The following is a 13,976-nucleotide window of genomic DNA, read 5'->3' on the forward strand; positions in this document are numbered from 1 at the left end:
TGCAAACTGTTCATGTGAATAAGCTTTCTACCCCTTCACCGTGCCCCAAATCAGGGACTCGTATTGGCGTTCGATTGGTAGCAGCAACCTTTTGTCACCATACCTTGGTGACATACCTTTGTCACCATACCTTGGTACTTCCCATCTCTGGAATTAGAGCAAGTGACTCTAAGGGCCCTCCAGGCCTAAGATCTACATACCAACCATGACAAGCAGAAGAGAAATCCAGTGTGCAGCCCTAAGTGGTATGGCTCAGTGAGATGGGCATCTTCCCTCAAGCCAAAAAGTTGCCAGTTTGATTCCTGATCAGAGCACATGTCTGGGTTGGGGGCCAGGTTCCCAGTTGGGGGCGTGTAAGAGGCAACCTATGGATGTTCCTCTCACATATGGATGTTTCTCTCCCTTCTCTTTCTCCCTCCCTTCCCCTCTCTCTAAAAAATAAATAAAATTAAAAAATAAAAAGAAAACCAGTGAACAGAATATATTCTTAAATGGGTCACTTCAAACAGAGGAAGTACTGGATGGGAAGAAAGATCTAGATGAGACTAATTTTTCCTCACTTTAATTGTTCAGATTTTTGAGTCTCTACAATAGCAAAGGATTTAATTATCTAAAAGCCAGGCTTAAAGGTTGACAATTTTCTGGAAGACATTCAAACTGTGGTGTGAACACTCTCAGCTGAGAAATGTGCTTCCTCTCCCTGCAATGATCAGCAGTATTTATCAGGACCAAAGTAGTCTATTTTGGGATTGTACCCACAAATACCCCCTCCTACCAGACAGCAAAGGAAGAGCAGCTCTAGCTCTGGAGCAAATGGAAGAGGAGGGCAGTGACGCTAGTGAATGAATGAATGAGGACACAGCTGCTACACTGGGTTTCAAAAATACTTCTCGCAGGAACTTGGGAGCCAAGAACTGAGAAAGGACTTCACAGCTACCAACGCTAAGTCACGAGGCAAAACCTACAGTTCCTGAGTAGCTTCAGACACCAGAGCTCCAAAGTGGGGGCTGCCAGCGGTGGGTCAGGAGCCCATAAGGCAAGCAACTGAAAGCTGTTTTATGAAGGTTAACAATATATTTGTATATTAACAACTATTATTTAAAATGCCTTTTTTACTATTATGAGTATGTCCTTTGTGCTAAGCACTTTACACATACTATTTCAATTAATCTTTATACCAATCCTTTGATAGAGCATTACTGGCATAATTGCCTCTGTTTTATAGAGGAAAATACAGAAGCTTGAGTAAATTGCCCGAAGCTACAGGCTTGGTAAGAGGTACCTAGAATTCTAACCCAAGTCTGACTGAATACAAAGCTCACATTTTCCATTCTGCCACACTACCTCTTGAAAGAGTAATACCAGTTTATATTAGTGAAATTCATATACTAATAATACCCTAAATAATCCTACTATTTGTTGAGCACCTGTTATTTACCAAACATCATTTCCTTTAATGCTCACAACCATTCTGTTAGGTAAATATTTTTGCTCCCATTTTACTGTGAGAAAACCAAAGCTCAGAAAGGTGAATTAATTTGTCCAATGTACATAGCTAGTAAATGTGTTCTAGCTGATCTTAAGTTCTTTCAAACCTGCTTTTGTTTGTAGTTTTCCTTTAGTCATTCTCTTCTGAAGATGTTTAATACATTGACTATCAAAGTCTGTCTTCAGCCCTGGCTGGTGTAGTTCTGTGGATTGAGTGCTGGCCTGCAAACCAAAGGGTCGCCGGTTCGATTCCCAGTCAGGGCACATGCATGGGTTGTGGGCCAGGTCCCCAATAGGGGGTGTGTGAGAGGCAACCACACATTGATGTTTCTCTTTCTCTCTCCCTTCTCCTCTCTAAAAATAAATAAATAAAATCCTTTTTAAAAAAGTCTGTCTTTGCACTGAGTCTTTATGGCAGTTAGGAGCACAGGTTAAAGATCTCCAGAGATGTGGGTGTGAATATCAGCACTTGCATTTTACTAGCTGTATAATCTTCGGCGAGTCAGTTAAGGAATACCTGACCTCAGATACTGTGTGATTTTGTTTATATGAGATGACCAGAACAGACAATTCCACAGAGACAGAAAGTATCTGACCTCAGATACTGTGTGATTTTGTTTATATGAGATGACCAGAACAGACAATTCCACAGAGACAGAAAGTAGATTAGTGGCTACCAGAGGGTAGACACAGGGATTGGGGAATAAGTGACTTGTTATGAGTACAGGGTTTCTTTTCTGAATGATGAAAATGTTCTGGAATTAAGATAGTGGAAATGGCTGTACAACTTTGTGAATATACTAAAAACCACTGAATTTTCCACCTTTAAAGGGTGAATATTATGATGTGTAAATTATATCTCAATATTTTTTGTTCACTTATTTCTAATTTTTAATTTTTTTTCTTAGAGAGAGGGTTGCATTAAACCAGCAACCCTTTGGTTTGAAGGCTGGAACTCAATCCATTGAGCCACACCAGCCAGAGCAATATGTCAATTTCTTAAAAAAAGAAATATCTGGTCTTATATCATAACTTCTAGATCATATTTCTAGGCCACAGCTGAGCTCTGTTGAACCCAATTCCCTAACTTCATCCAGAACTAAATTCAGTTTCAAAATACCTGTGGTCATCTCCTGAAATTTAAGTCCACTGCCCTACTATCACCCCAACTCTCATCTCAATACTTCCCTGCACACTCTTCCTTGATCCAAGCCCCAGAGCTTCTCTCCCTCCCAGCTTCCTCTGGGCCTTCCGCAACTCCCAGTGTGTTCTCATTTCAGGGTTTTTGCACATGCTATCCCTGTCTAAATGCTATCATTCTTTAAGTCTTAGTCATGTAACAACCTCAAGAATACTTTTCTGACTATGCAGACTTGCTTGGATTCTGTCGTTACACATTCATACAGCACTCAGAAACTTTCTTTTGTGGCATTTATCAGAATGAGTTATAATCAGTCTGTCTCTTTTGCTAGGAATACACATTCTAGGAAAACAGAAAACTGCTACATCCCAGCATCTAGCACACTCTCTAAACGTATCAAGTGTTCAATAATTACTTACTGATTAGATTAATAAATGCCTTCAAACTTTACTTCCTTATCTCTATGGAAGTTATAAAAATATTTACTTCAGAGTTGTTGACATGAATAAATTAGATAATATATAAAAAGGGCTTAGCAAGTGCAATACACACTGTTAAAGGTCAAATAGATAGTAGTGATGATGGTGGTGGTGATGGTCCAGCTCCTCGTTTATTAAACAATATATACGTTAGTGTGTGACAGGTGCTGAAGACAAAACCATGAACAAAATAGAAAAATGTCCTTGTCCTCCACTTAAAATCTAGTAATGACCAGGACACAGCGAACCTTTTGACAATTTTACTGGGATTTTGGACTCCCTGCCCTCCTAGGCACTGTAAATTTGTTTCCCATTTCCATTCTCTTATGTCCTCCTAATTCATATCTGTTGGTCTGTCACTTGTTCATATGAAATATGAACTCTGCTCCATGTTAGCCTTCAATATTTTCACTTGAACTATGAGATCTGTCCCCAGAGTTGCTCTTTCTGGGCTGTCATCTTGATCGGTCAATATGTTTTCTGGGGTTTGATGAAAATCAGCATTAGTGTCTTAGTGTCTACTCTGCTCTACTACTCCTGTTAACCCAAGGAGGTACATGATTCCACCCAGTTTTATTCCAGTAAAGCAAGGCTTCTCACTCACCTAAAATCTGAGATGATTAGAAGCTAAAAACATCTTAGGGTCCCAAAGAAAGAGAACTAAAAGTTTGAAGTATTAGTATCAGCTCTACCATCTACATACCATGTAATGTCAACATTTGTTCAGTCACTTATTCATTAAATATTTATCAGGTACCTACTTTAAGCCAAGTACACTGTAGACTGAGTACATACAGATGTAAAGAAAATATAATTGACTATCCCCATATATTTCTAGTGAGGATAGTAGATGTGCAAATTACTTATTGTATTACAATGTGAGAGCAGTATGGTGGACTCCATAGGTCACAAAAAAGGAAGAACTGACACCCTGGCTGAGAGGCTCAGTTGATTGGAGCATTGTCCCCTACACTAAAAGGTTGCAGCATCAATCCCTGGTCAGGGCACATACCTAGGTTGAGGGTTGGATCCCTGGCCAGTGTGCATACAGGAGGCAATGGATCAATGTTTCCCTCTCTCTTTCCCTCTTCCTGTCTCTAAAATCAATAAACATATCTTGGGGTGAGGATGGATAAATAAATAAATAAATAAACAAACAAACAAATAAATAAATAAAAGGACTGACAACTGGGAAGGTCAAGGAAGCCTTTCATTCTTCATTCCACAGATGAGGAAAACCAAGATTATGATTAAATTAGGGAGATGTGAAATACCCAGAAAAGGAAAGGCAGTGATGTCTTTGAGGGGTAGGAAATCTAGGCTCTAGTGTCAGCACTACCACTTAAGAGGCTATTGCCCTATAAGCAAGGCGTTCATTCATTCAGGCACTCAGGAGAACATTTGAGAACCTATTGGGTACCAGACACTACCAGTAGCTTCCATTTCCTCATCTTGTATCTGCCAGGATCATCTCAGAATATCATGAAGATCAAATTAATTTATGCAAATGAACCATTTTATTAATTATAGAATATGAATATTTTCATGTGTACAGTCCTTCATACTTTACAAACTACTCTTACATTGTCTTCTATAATCTTTTAAAGTATAAACAACAATTTCATATAGTGAGCATCATGATCTGCATTTTACAGATGAGAAACTGAAGCACAGAGAGGTCAAATAACCTGCCTATGGTCATATGAGTAGCAAGAGATAGAACCTAGGTTTGATGCAAATCCCACTGGTTTTCCTTAAAACTGTAAAGTATTAACTAACACTTCAGACAGGCAGAGACAAGGATGACCATTAGACTGAACATGATTAGGTACCAAAACATAATACCAGTTGGAAGTTCAGAAAATAAATAGGCACATTAGCTGAAGTAGTCAGAACCATTTTCTGGAAAAGATGAGATGAGCTGGGCCTTGAAGGAAGGAACATTTGGATAAGTGGTGAGAAGGGTGAGGGCACTCCAAGTGAGAAGACTGCACAGGATCTAGAATCAGGAAGCCAGCATTTGGAAAATAAATGAGAAACTATCTGGACAAAGCAGCAGAGCAATGGAAGGGTAGTCTACAAAGGAGTCTGGAAGGGGAAAATGGCATCAGACTTAGAAGGGCCCCATCTGTCTTTGTATCTTCAGGTAATAGCCTAATGACATATTTCTATGGGCTCTCCTGGAGTATGGAACTGTTAAAAAAAAAAAGCATTCCTTGAAAAATGATCCTTCCCTTTCAGCATTCCTCAGGATCAAGGCAAATAAAGCAGAAGTGTGGAGTTAACAATCTGACCATCTTTAACAATAGATTTTCGAAACGTGATTTTTTTTCTATTATTCTTTCACCAGATCTGGCCCAACTCTCAAAATTTGGCTAAGGTGAACAACAGCGAGTTATTTCGTACAGATTAAGTTTGGGCCCTTAAGGAAACAAAGCTATAGAAATTCAGGGGCTGCCAGAAGATAACTACTAGTAGATCATAAGCATGCTAATCTTTGCATCATGGAGATAGAGTCTCTACAATTAATACATAAAATAAAATTTTAACATAAATTGCTAAAAATAAGTCATTAATTTACCAAGCAGCATAATACAACTGAAAGAGCACAATTGAAATTTGTTTAATCTGTTAGGAGGACAAGGGAAGGCCAAAGAATGCATTTATGGTGGTTCATGCGGTTTTACCGCAGTCATTTAAATAAAGTTTTATAAGTAAAATATATTTTATCACCACCCTTTCATCATTGCCAAGTAGCCTCACGTCACAATCAGTTCAGCAAGTCAAAACGGTATTCTTAGGGGAAAAAAAATCGAAATTGATGAGTTAACGCAAAAATCAAGTGACCTGCTCAAGGTCATACTGGCACTCTCCTGGTTTTGTGACTGCCATAGTGGGAATCTTCTATTGCCAGGCCAATGGGCGAGGAGAGTGGCTAGCAGCAAGTACGCGGCGCGCGGGAATATGAGGCCGAGTGCACCCGGAGTGGAGAGGAGGGAGCACAACCCTTGGATTACAAGGCACCGCATGTGCTGCCGGGAAGAGCCAGGTTCTCGCCAGTGTCTGCATCCGGATGTCTGCAGAGGCGGCGATCGCCCGGGCCATCTCCCAGCTCTACTCTGAAACCCTAGCGCCTGGCGTGCGTAGAACCCACGTTACCTTTCCCAGAGCTCCGTTCATCCTTTGCTGCGGCGGCCTGTTATTGTGTAAGCTGAAGATCCGTGCAAGCAGCTGCACTCCCGGATCGGCTGACAATTCTGGCAGGACGGCCTTGGTCGGGTCCAGTAACAATATCCGACCGAGACTCACTCTACTGCCGCAGCACCTTGGTTCCGGCAGTTTCTGAGACTCATTGTCCAGAAATCCCTCGCAGTCTCCGCGCTCACTACAGCTAAAGTGTCACCCTAACGGCTTTCTCCAGGCAGAATTAATTGCCCTTTCTTGTTGCCCAGACACGTGGCGCACGATTCTGAAACAGCGGAATTAATCAGGCAGGACCATACTATATATTGTTACTATCTCTTTCCCGTATTTAAGTGTGAGCTCCTCAAGGATTGAGATCCTGTCTGATTAATTCATTCTAGCATCTAGCACAGAACATGGGAATCTGACTTCTAACCACTATTTAAAAGCTGAATGGGTGGGAAGGGAAGCTGATGGATCCTAAGTGAACTTTTCTGTCATTCAATTGCCCCATAATAAATCGGTAGTAACTATTTTTTGTTGCGTGACCACTGTGTGCAATGCATTATGCTCAGTGCATAGCTTAACTGTGAATTTGTCTCTTTAGATGGTGTCTTAGCAACTCCGCCCCGATTTACCTACATAGCCCTTTGTAAGCTCCTTGGAACTTCATCATAGGAAGGATTGATAAAACAATAGGCTAAAAAAATCTTGACAAGTTTTCTGACAATAAAGCAAACCCCCTATCTCTGAAGCTCCATTCATATTTACCAATTTTTACACCTTTTCCTGCTAAAAACAATAGCAATACTAAAAACAGTAACAGCAGCAATAAGAATAACTGCATATATGTTATTTCACTTGATATTGACTTCATGTGACCAGGTACTCCCTTCACACACGGACTCTTTGTATCTCTGTGATTGGAATTCCGCATCACTTTATAGCTGTCTGTTTATGACTCAGTCTCCTTACTAATTTCTGTGGGCCACTTTTTAAACATGTATATATTTAAGGTTTACAATATGATGATTTGATATACATACTGGAATGATTGCTACAGTCAAGCTAGTTAACATATCTTCTCACATAGTTTCCTTTTTTGTGTGTGATGAGAGCATCTAAAATCTACTGTCTTCGCATATTTCCATTTTTCAATACAGTATTTTAAACTATAGACATAACATTGTACATTAGATCTCTAAACATATTCACCCTGGATAACTGGAACTTTGTACCCTTTGAACATCTCCCATTCTCCCCTCCCACACCCCACTCCCCAAGCCCTGGTGACTACCATTCTATACTCTGCCTCTGTGAGTGTGACTATATTACATTCTACACATAGGTGAGGTCATGGAGTATTTGTCTTTCTGTGCATGGCTTATTTCATTTAGCATAATGTCCTCAGGTTCATCCAAGTTGTCCCAAATGACAGATTCTCCTTCTTTTTAAAGGCTGGTGTAATCTACCATTATTTATATGTACTGTTTATACTGTTTTCCTTAATGGCTGTACTAATTTACATTCCCACCAATAGTGTGCAAGGGTTCTCTTTTCTCCACATCCTTATCAGCATTTATAAATGTTGCCTTTTCTATTTAGCCTCTTATACTCACCTCACAGGAATGGTGTGGTGTGGTCCCTCCACTGTAATCTGCACAGCCCATTATTCATGCTCTTAACACAGTGTCTTGTAACTATTTGTTTACATGAGCCTTATGAAACTTTACCAAAAAATGGATGGTGGGTATGTTTTCTCACTTTGTAGTTGAAGGGAAGAAGATACATGGCTTCCCTAAGCTTAAACGACTTGTACATGACCAGGGTAAGGGCAATTGATGTTTTGCTCTAGAAGTCCCTTCTTATGGTCAACAAATACCAAAAGCAAACTAGAAGCTTTGGTATCCTCCCATTGCCAACTCTAAATCTCAAACCAGTAAATTGGCATTTACACAGCACACATGAATTTGGGCCACTAGCAATTTTACTGAGAAATTGATTATGGAATCAGCCTTTCCTAGATCATAATGGAAGCTTAATGTACTGAAGCACCAACTTCTTTTTCAATCCTGTAAATTTCCCCTCCATTTCCAAACAGATGTTTTCCAATCTTTGTTGATTTTAGACTTAGTCCTGGTAGCATATTCTTTTTATTTTTTATTTCAATTGTTGTTCAAGTAGTTTTCTGCCCTTTACCCTCAGCCCAGCCCACCCCCTCCTCCCTGCAGTCTCCACGCTCCCCCTTGTTATTGTCCATGTGTTCTTTATACTTGTTCCTGCAAACCCTTCCCCGCTTCCACTGAAATTCCCTCCCCGCTTCCTTCTGGTCACTGTCAGCCTGTTCTCAGTTTCAGTATCTTTGGTTATATTTTGCATGTTTGTTTGTTTTGTTGATTAGATTCCTGTTAAAGGTGAGATCATATGGCATTTGTCTTTCAACACCTGGCTTTTTTCACTTAGCATAATGCTCTCCAGTTCCATCCATGCTGTCACAAAGGGTAGGAGCTCCTTCTTTCTTTCTGCTGCATAGAATTCCATTGTGTAAATGTACCATAGTTTTTTGGTCCATTCATTTACTGATGGGCACCCAGGTTGCTTCCAGCACTTGGCTCTTGTAAATTGTGCTGCTATGAACATTGGTGTGCATAGGTTCTTTTGCATTGATGTTTCAGGGTTCTTAGGATATAACCCTAGCTGGTAGCATATTCTTAAAGGAATATTCTTCCTGTCCTAGCCCAGTAGATCAGTTTGCTAGAGTATCACCCCTATACACCGAGCCTGCTGGTTCAATCTCTGGCCAGGATACATACAAGAATCACTTAATGAATGCATAAATACGAGGAACAAATCTCACTCTCACTCTCTCTCCTCTCCCTTCCTTCCTCTTACTAACATCAATAAATAAATTTTGAAAAAGGAGTATTCTTCCTTTTTCTTTGTATTCCTAGTATTTGGCACAGGTCATAGAACACAATGAGGCTCCAATAAACATTGAATGGGCCTGGCCTGGTAGCTCAGCTGGTTAGAGCATCGACCCGATATGCCAAAGTTGCAGGTTCTATGTCTGGTCACAGGGCACACACAAGGAGCAACCAATGAATGCATAAATAAGTGGAACAACAAATCAGTGTTTCTCTCTCTCTGCCTCCCTCTCTCTATCAAGTCAGTAAAACATAAAATAAATAAATATTGAATGAAATAATGAGCGAATATTTAAAAGTTCCTAGATGTTATTATGGAATTTAGATTTTCCAAGATCTTGAACCACAGATAAAAGCATAAAGGACCTTTGCCTTTCTGGCTTTATTTCACAGGCCCACTTTCTTTAAAAATCTTTTTTTAAAATAAAAAACCTGCTTCGGTTTTCAGCACAACCACATCAGAGAAAGCTGTAGGAAACAAGAGAGAATAAAGGGAGGCCCTTTAGAAGAATATGTTTGATCCCAAGTTAAACTTCCTTTAAAGTAATCCTTCCATGGTACCTATTATATTATAAAAAGTTTCCCAAGGGTGACACAATAGCTCTAATGTATGGCTTAAGTGAAAATATGTGTTAAACTAACTCCAATTGGAAACTATTTTAGCTTCAGTAGGGCATTTCTGCTTCTATGTTTTGGTGTGGTTTTAGTACAAAGAAAGCCATACTTTAAAAAAATCAAGGCCATAGGTGCAAGAGAGCTGGTTACCTAGGGAAAATCAGAAAGGTGCTGCCTCCCCAGCCTGTAGCCTACTAGGAGTTTTTTGCTTGTACAGGCCTAGGCTGGGTGAGTAGGGATTACCTAACACCAGAGAGAGGGAGAAAGGATGATGAAAGAGGCTGCAAGAGGGAAGCTCAAGTGGTTGGTGAGATCACGGGAGCCTGCAGGAAGGGAGGGAGAAACTGTACAAAGAACCACTCATCAAGCAGCAGCATGTGCAACTCCACTGAGACTCTTTCTAGAAGCCCACAACCTGTGTTCAGGTTCCTGGGAGAGCACCTGCTGCACAGAGCCCCTCCAGAATAGGGGTACTGGAATAGTTGGACACTGTAGAGGCCATCCTCTCCCTCCTTCTTCCCATTCATTTTAAAAGGTTTTTTATTAATTTTAGAGAGATAGAAGAAGGGAGTGAGAAGTACTGATTTGTTGTTCCACATGTTTATGCATTTATTGGCTGTTTCCTGTGTGTGCCCTGACTAGGGATTGAACCCACAACCTTGGCATATCAAGACAATGCTCTAACCAACTGAGCTACTCAGCCAAGGTCCCATCCCTTCTATAGCTTATACCACCTTTTATAGCTTACACCATGATGTGACATAAGAAAAACTTTTCTAATAAACTAGGAAGAATCCTTTGTAGTTGCTGTTATCCAAGCCCCAGATATCACATGTGTACTGAAAAAAATAGAAACAGAAAAAACCATAATTTCACTCTGAAAAACTAGTGGAGTTATCCTGCCTGGCAGTCTGAGATTAGGAGACACAGGTGCAGATTTTACAAAATCATGATGGGGAGGCCAATTTTGAAATAAATTCCTTAGGAGATGGTAATACCTCCTTGATCTACTGAAATAAGAGCTTCTAACCTTCATCTCTGACTATTCTGTCTCTATTTGAATGCTTCCTCCTCTTCACTTTCCAATCTACTTCTTGAGTCCACAGTCACTGCCTCTCACCCGAACTACTGTGCTAGCTACTGCTTGATCTGCCAGCCTTCAGTCTCATCCACTTTCCAGTTTATTTCCAAAAGCAGGCTTCCTGAAGCACATGTCATGAAGGTCATGATTTCAAAAACAATATAGACCGAAACAGAGCAAAACCTTCAATAGCTGCATACAGTCCTCCAATTTAACAACACAGTCTTTACCTCATCATTCATAGGTTTTATGATCCACCTCCAATTTACCATTCCAGCTACTGCTATTCACCTACCCTTGGCTTCTACTACACTGATAATGCTGTTCAATACATTTTCCTATCCCTCCCTTCTGGAACTTATCATTTGTATTATAGTTATTTGCAGATGTTTTTTTTCCGATCACCAGGCCATGCTCCTTGATTTTAAAATCCTTGTGATTCAGCACTGTGTTTCTCTCAGCACCCCTACAGCTGGCGCACATGGGAGGCACCAGAGAGTGTCTGTGGATGAACAGTGGGACTGCTGAAGAACACTAGCACTTTTGAGCCCAAGGACTGCTAATCAAAATGCAAATGGTCCTCATGATAAGCGACTCCTATTTGAGTCTCTCAGTGCTTTTCCTTGAAAAAAAAAAAGGAGGAACATAGTTACTATAAAATAATGTAGAAAAGGCAGAAAAGTAAAGTAAAACAAACAAAAAATCTAAATCTACACCACCCAAAGACAGCCAAGATATTAACATTTCATTATAGTTCTCCATGTTCCATGTCTTTTAAAAATAGTTGCAATATATTCTGCACCCAATTTTAGAGGCATTTTTGTTTCCAGTATATTATGACATAAACTATTCCCTAGTTTATTGAAACTTACTGCGAATAACATTTTGTAGCTGCATAATATTGTGTTGTAAAGATATATCACTGGATCCTAACTTTTTTACTTTCAGCATTACAGATTATACTAAATTTTTTTGTTAATATTACTTTATGATAGCTATCATGAGAAATAGAATTGGTTCTATATAGATTAATTTTGAGGCTGTTGGTATATTTTGCCAAATCGCTAACTTTATTTCTATTTCTTGTTTTACCACATCCTCACAATCATTGAATATTAATATATTTGAAAATTTTCCACATGTGATAAGTAAAAAATTGCATATCAAAAATCTTTGCAAATTTGGTAGTTTATAAGTTAAAGAATTTTCATTTTCTGTTGTTAATATGATTGAACCTTTCCCCATTTTTTCTTATCCAATTGTAGTTCCTTTGTGAATTGCCTGATCATGTCCATTACCTATGTATACCTTTGGATTCTTAATACTTTTTTTCCTGACAATTTCAGCCTTTTATACACACTCTGATTATGTTTTAAGAAGCAGCTTATATTCAGGGAAAGTACATCATACTAGGGTTTAAGAAATCTGGGCTCAAGTCCGCCACTACCACTATGTGACATGAATGACTTAGATAAAGTCACTTTTTCTTTTCAGACCTCAGCATGCAAATCTGTACAATTGGGGGTGATGGTCTGGGAGCTCACTGATCAAGGGACAGGCCAAGTGGATCAGGCTATCATCCAGAACTTTTGCCTCCTGCTTTAATTATATATATAAAATTTCTAAGGCCCTTTCATCTCTAATGATCTTGGATGCCACTATTCTGCCACAAATAGGCAGTAAAACACAATTAGCTAACATTTCTATTGTTGTTATTTCCATTTACGTATGGAAACTAAGGCTCAACCCAAATGAACACATTATTCTTCAAGTCCAAGTAAGAGGAAGACAGACCTTCCAACTCTGTTGTGGTCCGGAGGTCCTTCTTGAACCCCAAACCACCTTCTCTTCTTGAGTTCTCTTGCTGAAACTGGGCTGCTCAGCATTTCTGGTCCTCCAGTACATATAATCCTAACAAAATGCTCAACAAATCTCCACCCTGAATCATTTGAGAACTCTCTTCCTTCCAAGCCAAAGGGGCAAATTCTTCTGAATAAAACAAGTTACCTGAATTGATAATGCTATCGTGGCATAAGAAATTGTCATATAGGTCTAGGAATTTACCATACCACTTGACTTGTGCCAGACCTCCTCTCTCGATTACATAAATTATAATGATTCTTTAAAGGTTTCAAAACATTCTTTTGAAAAATTTTATGCCATCCAATAATAACAAAATACAGTGCCTTCTTTTTTCTAAAACGTGTTTGTAAACATTTTCTCCATTGCTCTTCACGACAGTCTTTGAAGCAAACAGAGAAAGACTTAATATCCTTTTCATAAGATGAGGAAATTAAAGGTCAGAGAGTTAAAGTGTCTTGCTCAACATCACACCATTAGAAAGTGGACCCAGGTTTTAGTCTCCTAGCCCAGCGCTCTTTTTATCCAACTTCCACTCAATGCTACCTCGTTTGAATATTGTTAGTTGGACACACACATTTAGGCCAGTTTTTCATTATTACAAAATCCCTGAGCAACCAGTCCCTTTCCTTCCATGGTTTCATGGAACGGGCCAAAAGAGACCAAAATTTATTTCTCTTCTAGCAAATAAATAAGTGAATAAATCCATATAAAACTCACCCTTCCCTGTCCTGCTTATTTACTTAATTAGAAATGGTAGTGCAAGGTACAAAGTATTTAGATATCTAGTTCCTAGTGAAAAAGAAGTTGGGGCTGGAAGTCCCAACATATTTCTTTACCCGTCTGTGAAGACTTGTTAGAGCCATTCTGATACAGGAGAGAGACTGAGTACAGCTAGTAAGAGGTGACATTCTAGATGTAAAGTACTCAACTTTGGAAAAAGCTCTGATTGTTAGATACACCTACATTTGGTGAAAGTTTGGACTTGTTTCTTTAGAGGTCCTTACAACCCCCACAATATTATGATTATGAGTTTTTCAAGATTGTACTCTAGAACCCCAATACTATGAAGTCTATAAAGGCTCTAAATTCTTGTGGTTCTTGTAGAACAACTTTAGAAAGGGAGGATGAAGCTGTGGACTAGCCAGTTCTTACCTGTCTCTCCTACTCTACCTACCCCACCCCCGTAAGCTATTCACTTAACG

The 13,976-nt window shown here is 39.5% G+C and overlaps 1 protein-coding gene across 1 annotated transcript in view; it reads right to left on the bottom strand.

The window, feature by feature from the left end:
* The window catches only part of MRPL48 (mitochondrial ribosomal protein L48), a 51,176-nt gene extending 40,119 nt beyond the window's left edge, over window positions 1-11,057 (bottom strand). Inside the window, exons 1-2 of the mRNA XM_036029991.1 lie at window positions 10,972-11,057; window positions 6,268-6,499 (exon numbers count right to left, since the gene is read on the bottom strand). Of these exons, the coding sequence (XP_035885884.1) occupies window positions 6,268-6,499; window positions 10,972-11,057 (318 nt within the window). The remainder of the gene's footprint in view (window positions 1-6,267; window positions 6,500-10,971) is intronic.
* Window positions 11,058-13,976: the final 2,919 nt, after the last annotated feature.

Source organism: Phyllostomus discolor, chromosome 6, assembly GCF_004126475.2.
Source record: "Phyllostomus discolor isolate MPI-MPIP mPhyDis1 chromosome 6, mPhyDis1.pri.v3, whole genome shotgun sequence".
In the NCBI taxonomy this organism is placed as follows: domain Eukaryota; kingdom Metazoa; phylum Chordata; class Mammalia; order Chiroptera; family Phyllostomidae; genus Phyllostomus; species Phyllostomus discolor.